The sequence below is a fragment of the Corvus cornix genome, chromosome 5 (assembly GCF_000738735.6).
Source record: "Corvus cornix cornix isolate S_Up_H32 chromosome 5, ASM73873v5, whole genome shotgun sequence".
NCBI classification, from domain to species: domain Eukaryota; kingdom Metazoa; phylum Chordata; class Aves; order Passeriformes; family Corvidae; genus Corvus; species Corvus cornix.
The window spans coordinates 48,096,781-48,112,795 of NC_046335.1; the positions used below are offsets into that span (position 1 = coordinate 48,096,781).

General features: G+C 39.6%; 1 protein-coding gene across 1 annotated transcript in view; it reads left to right on the top strand.

The window, feature by feature from the left end:
- The window catches only part of KCNQ1 (potassium voltage-gated channel subfamily Q member 1), a 336,181-nt gene that overhangs the window by 26,643 nt on the left and 293,523 nt on the right, over positions 1-16,015 (top strand). Inside the window, 1 exon segment of the mRNA XM_039553144.1 lies at positions 15,300-15,390. Within this exon segment, the coding sequence (XP_039409078.1) occupies positions 15,300-15,390 (91 nt within the window).

A 16,015-nucleotide genomic window follows, 5' to 3' on the forward strand; every position in this document is an offset into this window, starting at 1 on the left:
AGGGTGCTCCTGCCCATGGCAGGGGGTTGGAACTGGATGATGTTTAAGGTTCCTTCCAACCCAAACAATCCTATGATTCTATGATCTGATCTCTTTATCCCGTTGTCTCACTTACAAAATTGAAAAGTGAGAATCTTATTTCTTTTTATCTTTTTATTAACTTAGACAGCAAGTTCATTAATCAGCACATCTCCTTGGTCCAAGCACACCTTCCTGCATACAGAGGAAGGCCAGTTTGACTTTTCAGTTGTGATTAGTGGAACATTTTCTGAAGGAATAGATTCAAGGAAGACATTTGCATGTGAGGCCTGAAAGTCCCATTTCAGAATGCAGTAATTTTTAACCAGAAATCATTGCTTTTTGAGCATGTGCTTTTTAAATGTTCTTGTAGGGGAAATCATACCTAAGTTTCTTAAAAGGGCTTTGACACACCTAAGTTTGGAAGTGTGAGAGTAATGACATGTAATCAAATATGTGCTCTACCGTTTTTCTGACTTTATATCACTGGAAAATGTCTTCCTAAAATACACTAGAAATGTCTGCCTAAAATACTTTCTACAATGATTTGAAGTTTTTTAATCACAATGGAAGGCGCTTTTGAAAAGCTGTGCAGCTCTGTAACCATAAAAAATAGAAATATTGTCCTTAGAAAAAATCAACTTTAAAAATAGATGTCTAAGTGATCACAACTTTTGACCAGATTTAGTTTTGTGTCTTAATTTATGTTCTTGACTAACTAGCAAAATTAAATAAAGCTTTTACTCATTTTGATAAAACAACTGCGAGTTCTTAAATGCATCAGTACCAGCAGACCTAACCGGAGCTGGGGTTCAGGTTGCCGTTGCTGTGTACAGAAAGCTGCTGGGAAGGGCTGTGCTGAGCCTTGCTGTTGCTTTGGGGCCATCTGCTGGAGTCTTCCCTCAGGAGCCTCGATTCTCCCACAGCTGTGTTTCTCCAGGCAGACATAATTTGTTTCTGCAGTGAACCTTTTTTTTTCCCCCCCGACTCTTACGAATGCTTGACTGAAGGCACTTTCCATCCCCAAACTGTTCCTGTGCTCCTGTCTCTTAATGGTGGTAGGGAGCAGCAGCAATTTATCTGACGATTTACTTTTAAGTAAAGGAGTCAGTCTCAGGAAAAAAAAAATAGCCTTTTAAACAGGGGATTTTAATTGGTTAGAAAGGAGCCTGTTTCTGGAACTCTCTACTGTGGGAGTCATAATATTGTTTTAACTTATGCTTAAGTGGCTGAGGTGAATGAGAAACATCTCTGCCAACTTGAGCAAGGCACAAAACCTTCATAGATCACTTCTAAAAGTTCAGAGACTGTTGTTTCAGATAATGAAGCTTCTCACTGTTCAGAATACTTGTGGGGTTTTTCTTTGGTTTATTTTGTTTTTGATTTTTTGTGTTGAAGTCTATATTATGAGGGAGTTCAGTGCTCAAATGCAAATATTTTGTTTGCTGGTGTGCACCACTTTTTATGGATCTGCAGTACTAGATTGTTCTGAGCTCAAATGTAGGTCTGGAGCCAGAGTCATATGAAAAATAGGGGTTTTTTTTATTAGGAAAACTCTTTTCCCATAAGTCTGTGTCAAAGATGAATGATGTGAAATTACATCTTTCTTCCCAATTAAAAATTGATTAGGATATTTCAGAGTAGCATGACATGATTTTGGTATTTGTTGAGGAATGAGAAATAGTATATAAAAGGAAATCTGGAAAACTTTATAAACTGGTAGTCCTCAGGTCCATTTTTAAATTTTATTTGAGACCAGTGGTGCTAATTGTTGTTTCAAAAATTGATTGTTTTATGGGATAGACACCTTGGTATTTACTTTTTTCCTTCCTTTTTTTTATGGTTGTGGCCCTTTGAGCAGCAGATAGTCAAAATGTGTGTCACCATCTACTGTATTTATCTAAGAAACATTAAAAAAATAATAAACAGTATCTAAGAAGCATTAAAGCAAGAGGATTTCACTGGTTCTGAGTTTCTGACGTTCAGGGTTGCTTCAGGTGAAAGTCACATGCAGACTGCAGAGAGCAGGAATCTGCCCAGCAATTCCTTGGAGAAGGAAAAAAGGGAGTACATAGATTAAGAAAGCTCCCTTCCACACATTTTTTTTTTTTTCTCTTTTAATTAAGCATATCCTGTCGGCTGGTCAAGAAATTAATTTGCTCCATCAGATTATGAAACAAATGTTATGTGCTGTGCACATTAGAGATAATTTGTTATTTTCCCCATTCTGCTGCCAAAGACTTTCCAAGTAGAACAATGCTTTTGTTTGTACTGACGAAGGTGAAACTGCAGAGAAAAGTATTCTCCAATGGCACAGGTGCCGTTTCAGTAATGGCTGTAATCAAACTGTGTCCTTCAGGCTTACACTGCACTGATGACTTTGGTGTTCCTCTGTCTTCTGCAGCTTTTGAAGTGCTTTGCATCTTTAAAAACAATATTAATCATTGCAGATTGGGTCTTAACACTGATAAACAGAAGGAGTGATCCCTCTGACCCCTCTGTCTGCAATTAGTACTGAAGACTTCAAGGAAATTAGGCTTTTTTTCCCCCAAGAAAAAAAACCTCTTAATGGTCAGGCCTGAAATTCTGAACTCCATAGGACTTAGCTTGTTCTGGAAAAAATTGCATTAAAAATGAAGTTGTGCTTTAATCTGGGCAAGCCTGTTTCTAGCATAATTTGGAAATAAGAAGTAAATGTTTCATTAAAGATGCAGTTTCAAAAGGGAGGTAAACTATTTTTATCTTGTGTCATTTTCTTTTATTTGTCTTGTGACTTGCAAGGTGACTAGTATGTCCTCCATATCACAATTTTTGCCTCTTTTTAGATTCTGTGAAATTTGTCAGCACAGAATAAGGATCCTGAATCTTCTACTTGACTAACTTTGTAGTTTATAAATTCACTAGGGATTGATTGGTCAGGAACAATTAGTATCTGTAACTTGAACTACATGTTCAAAAGGGATCAGTGCTTTAACTTAAAAATCTATTAAAAAGAATAATGGCCAAGTTCCTGGATGAAGAACACACCTGCAAATCTGATCCTTACACTGAAGCATTTTATGGACTACTTGATGCATGTGAAGTGTAATGGTTTAATTATGATGCACTTTCAGAAGTGCCTTCAAAATTTTAGACTGCCTCTACTAGTTTCTGTTGTAACTGTACAAATCCTTGTTTTTTAAGAAGCAAAGCAGAAAGTTCAGTGTTCTTGGTGGGTAATTCCATGGTGTTTCCTCTGCATCTTCCAGCTTTGCTTTTTTCTCTCAGTGCAGTGCTACCAGAACCTGCAGGATGTGCTCCTAAACTATAAATTCCCATGACTGAAAAGTAAGCTGCTAGAATTAGTAGACTCCAAGAAGCAAATGACTATGAGAGAGTTTCTTATTGAGCATTGAGGCTGGCAGCCAGTTGTGTAGGTGGAAGGACATACATTACGGCAGTGTCACAGGTGGCTGAACTTGACCCCATGATTTCCTTAGGTTTTTGGATGCTGCTGGAATGTTGTTAATACCCCTTCAAACTGACTGGTGGTTCAGGGCCAGGAGTAGTACCTTACAGTATAATTTTGCCATGAGGTCCTATGTTACTCGAACGGATGTTGTTAATATGTTGGCGGATCATATCAATACATTTTAGACACGTTCTAAACGTTCACTTGAAATGGCAGCTTAATCTCAAGGGCACTGAACTTTGACAGAAAGTCATCATTTAATATTTCCTGGTAGTTTAGCCATGAAATGATGACTTCCAGAAGAGAGCCCTTCAAGGTCTGCTTCTCATCAAGCCTTGCTCCCTTGTACTTAGCTTTATGTGTTATGAGTTTGTTTATTATCGTTCGTTGCACAGCACCACAAATGAAACTAAATACATACACAGAAGTATTGGCACTTTCAGAAAGGACTATGCAGAAGATATATGTATTATGGTTTAATGCCCTAAATTTTTCTGCTATTTATAAAACCTAAAGGAGGTGGAGTTCTGGAATTCTTTTGATTCCTAAATTTGTGTAACTTAATATTTTTGATACCTTAATGTTGTAGATGTATTGTGTGCTTTCCTCCATGTAATTGAAACTATTTAATATTCAAGCTGTTACATATAATGTTGGGCCTTGCAACATTAATAATTAACTGAAATTTAATTTATTATTCAAGTCAATGTGCAAAACAATTGTTTTGCCTTTTTCTGACTTCTGTCACTGTTTTCAGGCATCTATTGCATGCTGTTAGCAAGCACTTGTTACGTACAGTTTGAATGCCCTAGTAAGAGCTGTAACACAAATAATTTTATGTCTGTATTAACACTGGAATAGCAGGTGATGCAGTGTGCTCTCAGGCACTGGACTTCTGCTTCCTCATGCTGTCCTGCAATGATACATCAGAATTATGGTACTATGGTAGCTTTCCCCTCCTGAGGCTGTGGCCTTCAGATGTGCCACAAAATGTTACCATCTCTCAAGTCTTTTTCACTAATGAATTGTGATAAATCCTTGTTCTGGAAATTACCTAACAGAATCTGAGATTTCACTACAAGATAAATAGGATTTCTTTTTCCTGCAGCATCAAAAGACCATTCCCAGAAATGTTTAGATGCCTCATGGCTTTTAGAGTTGGAAGCGTGTGGGCAGGTGAAAAATGAAGCGTGTGTCTGGCACCTGGGGGCTGTTACCCACAGCAGAGTTGGTTGTCCAATTAATAGTTGATTATATTTTTTTAATGTTACGTAGAGCCACTGTATTCCTGATTAGGAGCCCTTCCTGTAAGGTTTGGTGTATGAAGCATCTAACATCTGTTACTACTTTGTCTTAACTTCTCTTACAAGGAACTTCTTGGCTAGTTGAGTGCTCAAGTTTGAAGTCCCATTTTCAAATGTGTTTTGATCACTAAACCACCTTGAAATGCCTCTTGGATGCAGGCCTCAGAACTGATTATAACTTTCTTAAACCATTTTCTCTTAATGCTACCTTGTTTGATACAGGGCAGGTGAGTTCAAGTGATACGGTAGAATTTTTAGCCTTGTGATAGACAACTGGAATTTCCACAAACAGCTAACTTGACTGCTGGAATAATGGAAATAATTTTCCTCATAATTTTCAGCCTGGAAAACTGTCTATTGGGTGGTGAGGGCACAAAGCTAAAGCCCTTTAAGCATAGCGTGGATTTCACTTTGGAAACTCAATCTGTTTAGGCTTTTTTGAGGAAATGGTGTATTGAGCATTCCTGTATTTCATGGCATGTATTTATAGAGATTTTTGTATTTACAGAAAGGCTCTGTCACCATAAAATTAAAAGCTGCCTGTGGCTTTCTAGACTCTCTTCATTCTTTTCTTCCAGGGGCACTTGAACTTTCCATCATGCTTAAAGCAAACTAAGAAGTCAAGTTGCCATAGCTTTCAAGCATCACATCTTTCCCTCAGCAAATACTTTTTCCCCCCTAGAAATGGAAATATGTCTGCTTGCTAAATTCCTCTGCTTTCATCTTAGGAATGTTAACCTGTTATGTAGTTTCTCTTCCTTGTTTCTAAGCTATAATACATTAAGGGTGCCATGTTTCTCCCCCCAGTGCCCCTAGAAAAGTGCAGCTGAGAGCTGAATGGGGAAAAGCTCAAAAGACGATGACAAGACTGACTTCTGTGAAAACATCTGTCAACTATACCTTTAAATAATTAAGGCAGAGGGTCATAATGGAAACCCTGGTGACAGCACTTATCCCAGCTTCAGATCTTTCTCACGGTCTTCATCTTACTTGCCAGCATGGATGAAAGTGCCTTTCAGACACGGTGGTTCTAGCAGAAAGGAGCTCAAAAAGGCATTTGGGGGGATCAGGTGAGGACGTAGGCCAGAGTTGCTCAGGTCTGGTACCACTTTTGTGGCATTTGGAATAAATCACATTAAGTATCTGTCCAGGTCAGTAGCTCAATCTATGATTACTTCTCCCCCATTTGTATATTTATCTATCTGTTGATTTTTAGTCCCTTGCGCTTTTTCACTCTGTTAACAATTGAAGAATAAAGGATGCTGTCAAAAATGTTAATATTGCTTCCCTGTCGTGGAGGGGCTTTTAGAGAGCTAGAAATGTGGGTATTTCTTATGAAGGAAACATTTAGAACCATAGCCCTGATTGGTACTGCCATCCAATTAGCATCCAACTTTCCATGCACTAGTACATCAGGTATACAAGATTGTGGGATAGTGCCCTTCTTCTTTGGTGTGGAGGCAATGTTTCCTTTCTTCTACCTTGTTTTGCTTCTTTGGGGCTGGATACTTAATTACTTGGCTACCTGCAGTGTCCAGGAGCTGCTCCCTAAGGAAGAAGTCTGTGAGCTGAAAGGTTGACCGAGTCCAGTTTTCTGCGGCATGATAAGATGCATGTGCCTTAGAGGTCACAATACAATGTTCTCTGATCTTTAGTAGGGGAGGCAGAGTGATTTGTAGCAGTACTGCTGTGATGAAAGTAAATAGAAGGAAAAAAAAAAAACCAACCAAAAAGCCAGGTAATACATAGAGCTCTTGAATTGCTTTGTCAGATGAAGCTAACAAAGTAGTGTTCAGCCAGGCCAAACGGGTGAAACCATCAGAAGTAAATGTTGTTACTTGTTTAAAGAAATGTTATGTATTAAGGAAAGTAATTATTGAAAGTATTTGTTCTAATAAAGAGTATTTTATTTAGAAAGATTTATTTAATTTAGGTTTGATAACAGCAAAGCAGAGGAACAGTCTAGTCTTGGCAATTTTTCAGAAGCTGCGCTTTATAGTCTGAGAACTTTTAGTAATTTTCTTTTAATATTTGGATACTAAATTACAGACCAACTGTATAAAACTCCAACTACAAAACAAGTTTTACTTGTATTGTGGCACTCAGTTACTAGGACATTTTTCTTCTTCCCCCATTAAAAGAACACAACTCCAGAACTGGCTGATAAAAAATGACATGTTTTTCCCTAGTTAAGCCTGATGTAAAGAAAACTGCAAAAATTCTTTTGATTTCTAGTATTGGGTGATGCCCTTTTACTGCATGTGTGGACTCACCCCTTCCATGCCTGTCATGTTGCTGTATTGGGGTTTCATGTTAATGATGAGGCACATTGGAAGCTTGTTGTGAACTATCTGGGGAGTGCTGATAGATTTTCTGCAGTGCAGTGGTTCACATCTCTTGGTCATGCACTTGTTTTAAATGTAGCATACTCATTTTCCACTTTCTTGCACAGTACCTATCATCTTTGTCCTCTTAATCAATGCCTGTTCTCAAAGGAACTAATACCTCGTTGCAGGATGCAATAACTGTGCTTTTTGTGAGTAGTTAACCTTTCCTCTTGAAGCATCTTGACGTCTGGTTTGCATTTCTACTGCAATCATACCCTTTGCCAAGACCTTACAGGCCTTTCCTGCAATAATTCTGGTGCTGTATCCTAAATTACTTTTGATTCATTGTGTGCTTTGTGCTTTGGTACACTGCCTGTAATTTAAATCATTTTTACAGACTTTAACCTCCCAGGAGAGCCAGGTAAGTGTGAGAGAAGCCTTGCCTGTTTAGCTGTATAGTTAACCTATTTTTCATAGTATCAGACTAGCCTGTATTGTATACGATCTTTCTTATACAATAAAGCTGCTTTCTCACATGGGAGCCAGAAGACAGCGTTTCTTTGACAAGGAGTCATGGAGCTGGTTAAAAATGATGGCATTGTTTCCTTCAGGAAGCTCCAACTATACTTTGCCTTAGGAGTTGGAACAAATACATATTAACAGGAAGCTCCATCTGATAGGCCTCAGCTGACACAAACAGAGCATTCACACTTGGTCTGTTGAAGGGTTTTTGATGGCAAGTGACAGCTGAGAACAGTGACCTGTCTACGAGCTTGACCTGTGTTGGACGTAACAGAGAGGAAGCGTGTGTTGGACAGGAAACTGCTGTAGCCCGTTCCTGGAGGGAATCATGCTTCTCTGCATGAATGCAAGTGTACTTCCCCTTCTGCTGGGCATCCTCCTGCCTCAGAGAAGCTGGAAGATGGGGAGGGGCTGTACCCCTCCTTCCTTCCCCTGCCTCAAAAACAAAACAGAAGAAGAGCAGACAAATCCTTAGAAGAAAACCATGCAAAGAGCCTGCATGGCCAGAGATTTAGACCCCTACTTTTAATTTTTTTTTATTGGCCCTAAGGTATTTTCTTGTGTATTTGTTCTTTTTCAAACTTGTTGTCTTCAGGTATGGTTTGTGTAGGTTGCTGGTCTCCTAACTCCTTAAATCCTACAGTGATTTTTCTCCTTTTTTCATGCTAATGCATGAACAGCTACTGTAGTTGACAAAATTAGTGCATTATTAGAAGTGTTAAAGTTGGCTTAAGATATGGGCAAAGAGGAATTGAGTACAGGGCTCCTTCTTTCTAACAATGTACCTTCAGTAGACCATTTCTTATAAGCAAACTTCTATTTTTAATGGAGTAAGTGATGGAGGACCTCTGGTGTCCACCAGCTGGATAATTAAATTCTTATTTAGCTTTCTGTTAGTAGCCTGGCACTGTGCTCTGGTATTCCATAGTCATGACAGGATTAGTGTCTTTTGAGTATTCAGTTTAGACTTGCTGAAGGGTTCAGCATAAGACCTACACATACTGGGTATTTACTTGCATGAATTTCATTAAGGATGGAAGTTTTCTCTGCCTGGTGAAATCCTGCTTCTTTTTTAAAAAACAGCCCTGAGTTTCTCACCTTTAAAAGCACTGGTTGGTATTTGTACTTGACACTATACTTTGATGATGATCCCATAAAATAAATTACCATCCTGTATTAGCTTCCTTGCAATGCTGTTTATGTTCATAGACTTATTTCTTCTCTTATTGTCAGCTGTCCTTTATTTTACAAGTTCTACCTGTTCCCCTTCTATTACCTTTTCTTAGATTTTTTTTCCTCAAACAATCCCAAAATACCTTGACTGAAAGAACAAAGACCTGGTGCCTCACTGCAGTAAGAATTACTTGATATGGGTTAGTTCTGAATGTTTTCTTGTTTGGTCTGGGGAAAGGACTATGCAGTACTGTGTGAGGTAGTCAGGGATTTATGTTGACTTGTAGAAATATAAACTTGTTGAAGTTTTTCATGGGGATTTTCCTGATGTAAATGAAGTCAGGAGTTACTTTGCTGGCATGGAATGCAGCAGAATGTATGACAAAATGAAAGCATCTTCAGTGTGTCTCTTACCTGAACTTGTCTGTCTAAAACCTCACTGCAGTAATTCTGTTTGTAACCTGGAAAGCTGCATGGAAATGTCCTTTTCTGATACCGTTGACCTTTGAGTTCACAGTCTGAAAAGTGTCAGTATGTATAAGCCGTGGGGATGAAAGATGAAATAATGATGCTGTCATATGTTTTAATGAACTAATGTGAACTGGATATGCAGCAGCATTATAGTTTACAAATTACGATGTTCAAGATAAGAATCTGCCCAAATTTAATCCGCACATTTGTGTTGTTCATTCTCAATGTCATTCTTCCAGTCCTTGTAAAGCTCTGTGCTTAGAGGAGGTTAAACTTTATATTACTTCATTTACTTATGAAACCTGTCACAGTTAGAAGCTTAAATGGCAAAAACAAGTTATTTACTCTGTAGGAAAAACCCTCAAACTAACAAAATCCCACAAAACAAAACCACCCTTGAGTTATAGGATAGATGACTGGTCATGTATGTTACTGAACACAGCTGTGCATTCAAAGAAAGACAATCCAGTTGTGTAAAAATAAGGGCAGAGCTTCAAGGAGGGGCCTTAGGTAGAGTGTTAAGCACATAGAAGCACACAAAAGACCTTTTCTTTCTTTTAAGAGTATTTCTTTTTTAGTTACAGTCATTTTCTCCAGTAGACAGAGGATGAACTGCAACTCATGCCAAACAAAAAAAGAGCACAGATCCAGCAGTTACCAGCTAAAATGATATTCTCTGTATGCAAGGGCACTGATAGTTGGATACCTTCAAGATTGATAGCTGTAATGAATAAAAATGGTTAAAAACCCCAGACTTACGGTACCTTGTAAATGACATTGAACAAGGAAAAACTGTCTGTCTTCCAGGCTGGTTAGAGCTCAAGTTCATATAAATTGAGCTGAACTTTGCATGTCCCTTCTCCTCTATTAAGTGTTTTTAAGGTTTCAGCTCAGTTTATAGCCTAATGACAACCTTTTCCTGGTTTATGGAAAGACTCCCACTGGGAGGGTGTAAGAAACACTGCAAGAAGGAATGAAATCTACCCACATTTTAGTGCTGTTTTTGATGATAACAGCTGCATGTGCATGAGACTGTATTAATCTGGTAAGTACTTCCAGCGTGTCTCATGCACCTTTTTAAAAATGTTCCTGGTCATATCACTGGACATATTTTATAAACCTTTATCAGTTCTCCTACCTGTGACATTCACTAAATGAGCATGGTTATCTCTTAGTAAGTGGTTTATTGTTCCTTTGATCATTCTACACATTGTTTCAACCCACAAAAAAGACATGCTAATGTTCAAAAATCATAGTTAAATATAGAAAAAACTCATCAGCTCAGGGCTGAAGGCTGCAGAGTACTGATAGCTACCTATAATATGTCAAATTCCTGCAGCTGCCACTGAGGTCAGGGAAAAAGCCGTAGGTCTGTTCCGTAAGTCAAAATATATCCTAGAACAGTCAGAGAATATTAAATCTACCTTTAGCTCTTAATATATTTCCTATCTGTTGCTGAATACACCACATATGTTGGCTGGCCGTGTTCCCTTGTCTGCTGAATGATTCTTTTGTGGAAGTGCTCTGGCTTCTCAAACCTGTTTGAGACAAAAGATAGCATGAATTGTCTGACTGACACAATGAAGCTAGACAAAATCTATTATTTATTAAATGTTTGCCCACATACACACACCTAGGCAGACACTGCCTCGTGTAACCCTCTATACACCTGTGTCTGTACTCATGCTTTTCTTACTAGAGGGTACTGTCGCACAGACACACATCCCAAATCCATTTACAGGCTTGGAATGTGCGTGAGCTCAAAGTGTGACTGGAGTGCTGCACGCCGGTGTTGTTTCATGCACGCCAAGAGCTCCACTTCTGGGTCTGGCTCCACCAGGTATGCTGTGCCTGGGAAAACTGAGTTGCAAAGACAACCAGAGAAACTGGCTTCGAGTAGAAATAGTGCTGTCTGAGAGGACACAGGTTTCCTTGGACTAGTCTACCAAAAACTGAGTCCATGACAGAAAACATCTGCTGCTTTGTAATGTCCCCGCTGCTTTGACAGTGGTGGTGTGGTTTCACGTCAACAAGTACAGAGATGATCAGCCACTTGCAAAATTCTTGGTGTCAGAAAAGCATAGCACTGTTAGATGTGACTTAACCACAAAGCTATTTTTTAATGCTTCTTCTGATGCAGTATCTGTGACTTATCTATATGCAAGCAGATGCTACTTTGTAAGCTGGGAGAGACAATTTGAAAAACTTCACAGGCTATCTTCTCATCTCTAATGCTTGCTTGGCCCCACAGTAACAGAGTGAGATCAGAGCTGATGAGAGCCTGAACTCATCACTCTGCTTCCTTTCTTGAAGATGGTCACGTTTGTGCATAGAGGGTAAACAAGAAGTGGGTTTCAGGAGATAAGACTGGTTTCCAGGAGATGAAGCCTTGTCTGACTGCTAGAGTTCAGCAGATTCCAGTGTTCTACTGACTGTGGCTCCTTTAGAGGAAAAATGTACTATACTGGAGTGGAGTCAGTTGCCCATTAGTTTGTCTGATACTTGCTGGCTGGATGAAGAGTTTACATGCTTAGCATCTGTATCAAGACAAGCAATTTTTTTTGGAAAATGTAGTAATAGCAATCACAGTAAAGTGATATTAAGAGTCATAAGGTTATTTTGTGAAAATTGAATTGTTTGCTTTTCTGAGGCTGGCCAGTTGAGTTGTCCCAGGATGATTTTGGCATGAGCAAATTCAAGTTTGAGGCAGAGTCTGTCCCTGCAACTGTTGTTCGTAACTAACTCCTGTGGACTTGTCTGCTGCCTAGGCAGTAGCTGAGGATCTGTGTTCCACTTCTGGCTGAAGAAAGAGGAGATAACTGTCAAAAAAGAGAAAGAAAAAAAAAAAGTGCCAAACTTCCTGTTCTCTATTTTACTGGTGCCTAACTCCCTTCTTATACTTCAGAGGTGGAGGAGGGAGCCACTAATACCAAAACAAAAACAGGCTAAGAGCTGAGTGTTGGAAGGCAGCAAACAGTAGGCTCATGGCAGAGGAGGACATAATGTATTTTTGTTTAATGTCTTAATTTTGCACCTTCTGTTCCTTATGTGCAATTGATCTAAGCAAAATAGCAATGCCAGTGTAACAGGGTGAGTAGCTCAGCTGTGGTGCTGGCACTGGCACCTTGTGTGTGTCATCTCTCTCATGCCAAAGAAACACACAAGAAGCAGCAGCATCTGACCAAACATCTTTATTTTGATTGGCATAATGTGTATTTGTGGTTATGAAGGTGTCTCATGCATCAGCCTGGAAAGAACACAGCAGTGAATTAAAGAGCTTTTCTGGGGGTGAAAAAAAAATTAATTGGTAAGACTGGAATGGGTCCACGTACATGAAAACCAGTAAAAGTAGGTAGTGGGGTGAATGGCACTTGATGCAGTTCTTATGTCAGCCATCAATTTCCCCAATAGGAAAAAGCAAAGATATTTGGCAAATGATTGACCTTGAGTTTATCTTTTTGTCACTTTTCAACTTTGTGTTAGTTTAGGAAAAGGACAGAAATGGAATAGTCTTTGCTTTGTTGCCCTCTTGTGGTTTCACGTGTTGGCTGAGTTAAATTTTCTAACGTGTCTACTACTATCAAGGGATCTAGTAAATATGAATTGGTACTGCTCATCCCTTGCAACTCATCGTTTGCTTTGAACTGGTAATTCTATGTATGTTGGACTTTGTATCCAGAGAGCCTCAGCTATCTCTGTGCAACTGAACCCATTTATGTTCACATTGTCATGTGTATTTTTCTTACGCAATTGTGAGAATATTGCAGACAGAAGGGCTGGACACTTAGGGAACATTTATGTTACGTTTCAAGTGACTGACTCACCTTTGTGTTCTCTGCCCTGTCTGCACAGCTTACTTGTGCTTAAGAATGTCAAATGTAGAGATACAGGGTAAAATGAGAAGACTTTAGAGATGAATCAAACACCCACATACTTATATTTTGCTTAGGTAAAAGTATATTTTTATATGGATTCTTTTATTGATACATGATAATCTCTATCCTATTAACTTAATTTCATTATGTATTTGATTTTTGTGCCTGATTACCTACAAACTTTCTCTCCACTATTTGGTAGTACAATCTCAAAGGTCAGATTTGATCTGAGAGGTCTTTTCCAACCTTAATGGTTCTGCGATTCTGGCATCATTTTTCTATGTGTGCTTTGGACCTGCACAGACTGTATCTCAAAGCAATCATTGAGCAGTGTAGCACATGTCAACCTTAACTCAGTTTTCTTTTCTTGAGTACTTGGTCTTTCAAAAGATTCACCCAAATAAGTGCTCACTTATCCAGAGCCTCTACCTTCATTCGCACAACCTCAGCTGAGTTATGCCAATCTGATGTTCTGGTTTAATACTTCTCTTGAGTTCAGTGTTATTCATTACCTCAATTCTTTTTTGTTTTGGGTTTTTTTGAGTTAAAAAAATGGTTGACTGTTTTAGAGATCTCTACCAGGGTGGGTGATTTAGTTACTGTATTTTGAAGCAAGTTTCAGCTGAGTGCAAAGGATTGGTGTTGCTTGTCTCAACAGAATTGTGAGAAACAGCCCTAGCAACTAACTTTGTGTTTAACAAGTGGATGTTTTCAGTCTTGTTGATTGCTGATGTCATGTTTTTAAAAGAAACATGCAGTTCTTGGGGAACTGGAAGCTGCCTATGCCTAGTGTGTAGTCGATAGCATCCAGTTTGGATCTTAAATTATTTTCTTCCCAAATGGATTATGTTCCTTTAGGGGAAGCAGCAGTCCTGTGGGTGGTGGGCGCAGCTGAAGCTGCTCAGGGAAGAGGTTTGAAGGCAGAGGCTGCAGGGCTGGGCAGCCTTGCTCCCCAGATGGGGAAAGAGGATTTCTGGGAGGTTACAGACAGTTGCGCTGTTTCCTGCAACTCCCTGGTGGCTGTCCCAGATCTTGTACTGGGAACCAGGACCCCCTCCCTAAAGACAAGTGTGTGTTTGCAGCCCCAAAAGCCAATGGCATCCTGGGCTGCATCAAAAGCACCATGGGCAGCAGGCTGGGGAGGGGATGCTGCTCTGGTGAGACCCCACCTGCAGTGCTGCATCCAGCTCTGGGGTCCCAGCACAGGAAGGACGTGGACCTGCTGGAGTGAGTCCAGAGGAGGGGCACTGAGATGATCAGAGGGATGGAGCATCTCCCCTATGAGGAAAGTCTAAGAGAATTTGCATTGTTCAGCCTAGAAAAGAGAAGGCTTTGGGGTGACCTAATTGTGGCCTTCCAGTGCCTGAAGGAAGCCCATAAGAAAGATGGGAGAGGGACATGGCATGTAGTGACAGGACAAGGGGGATGGCTTCATACTGAAAGAGATATTAGGATATTAGATATTAGGAAAAAGATTCTTGTGAGTATGGTGAGGCACTGCACAGGTTGCCCATAGAAGCTGTGGATGTCCCATCCCTGGCAGTGTTCAAGGGGCTCTGAGTAACCTGGTTTAGTGGTAGGTGACTCTGCCCATGGCACACGTTTGGAACTAGATGGAATCAGACCTAGGTTGTGTTTCAAATGCCAAATGTCAAAGTTCATTTATTTGGGCCCTTTTAGGAATCGGTTATAAAAGACAGTATAGGCAGAGCCTGTTAAACTTTGGCTTAGCTGTGATTTTTTTTTTTTTTTCAGTTTATTGGACTTTGGAACAGCAAAAAGGCATATATCTGAAATATGTTTGGGGATTGTGTGGTGATTCAACCATAGTAATCCTTACAATGGGAAAAAGCAAGGAATAATGTTTTCATGAGGGGCCCGGAAACAGCAAGTCTTAGAGGTAGGCTAAAGCTAGTGTTACCATGTGGTTTCACTTGATAATGTCCAACCCAAAACCTTAGTGTCTGAAGAGAAATAAACTATGCAACAGGAAGCAGGATCATGCAAAAGTTACCAGCTGTGTTTTGGGATAATCCAAAACCAATGACATTTCAGTGTAAACAGATGATTTGTGATGGCATAATTATCTGTTCTCCCTATAGGTTCTTTTTACACTGCATTACATTATTTTCATTTTTTGATTTCTTTTTATTTACAGCTTCCTTATTGTGCTGATATGCCTTATCTTCAGCGTGCTTTCTACAATTGAGCAGTATGCCGCTCTTGCTACAGGGACATTATTTTGGATGGTATGTATGTGGACATGAATATGATTGATGTGTGTTTGTTCTTAATGTGCAAATTCTGATCTCCTGAGCTCACACCATATCAAGCAGAATGTTCCTTATGATTTCATCGACAACAGACTTTTCTGCTTTCCCCTCATGAGCCTCTAAAGCCACAGAAACGCCAAAAGTCATGGTAGCCCAAAAATGAAGTGGTCCCCTCTGTGGCCTTATACTGAGGACATCTGTGGTGTGTCCAATACATAACAGCTATTCTAATTAAACTTGAATCCCTCCTATTGCTTGGGTTAATCCTTTTTTCAGCCATGCTGAGGACCAGACACCTGGCCATAGCAGGGGAATAAAGTAAGTGGAAGTCCTTTCATTTAGTTGATGTCATATCCACCTTTGTTTCAAAAGTGGAGAACTCCTGTATGTTCATTGACTTCAAGATAACTTGCTGTACCTGTCTTACACTCTTTCCCTTCAGCAGAGAAAATGCAGTCACCATGTTTATAGTACACCAGTGCTGCAACATAATTGTATCAACAAATGCTTCAGGAGTGTTATTGTCCTGCCAGCTCCAGTTTCATTGGAGAGCCTTAGTTTTGAGGTTGGAGAGGCACGATTTTAAACGTGCAAAATTTTA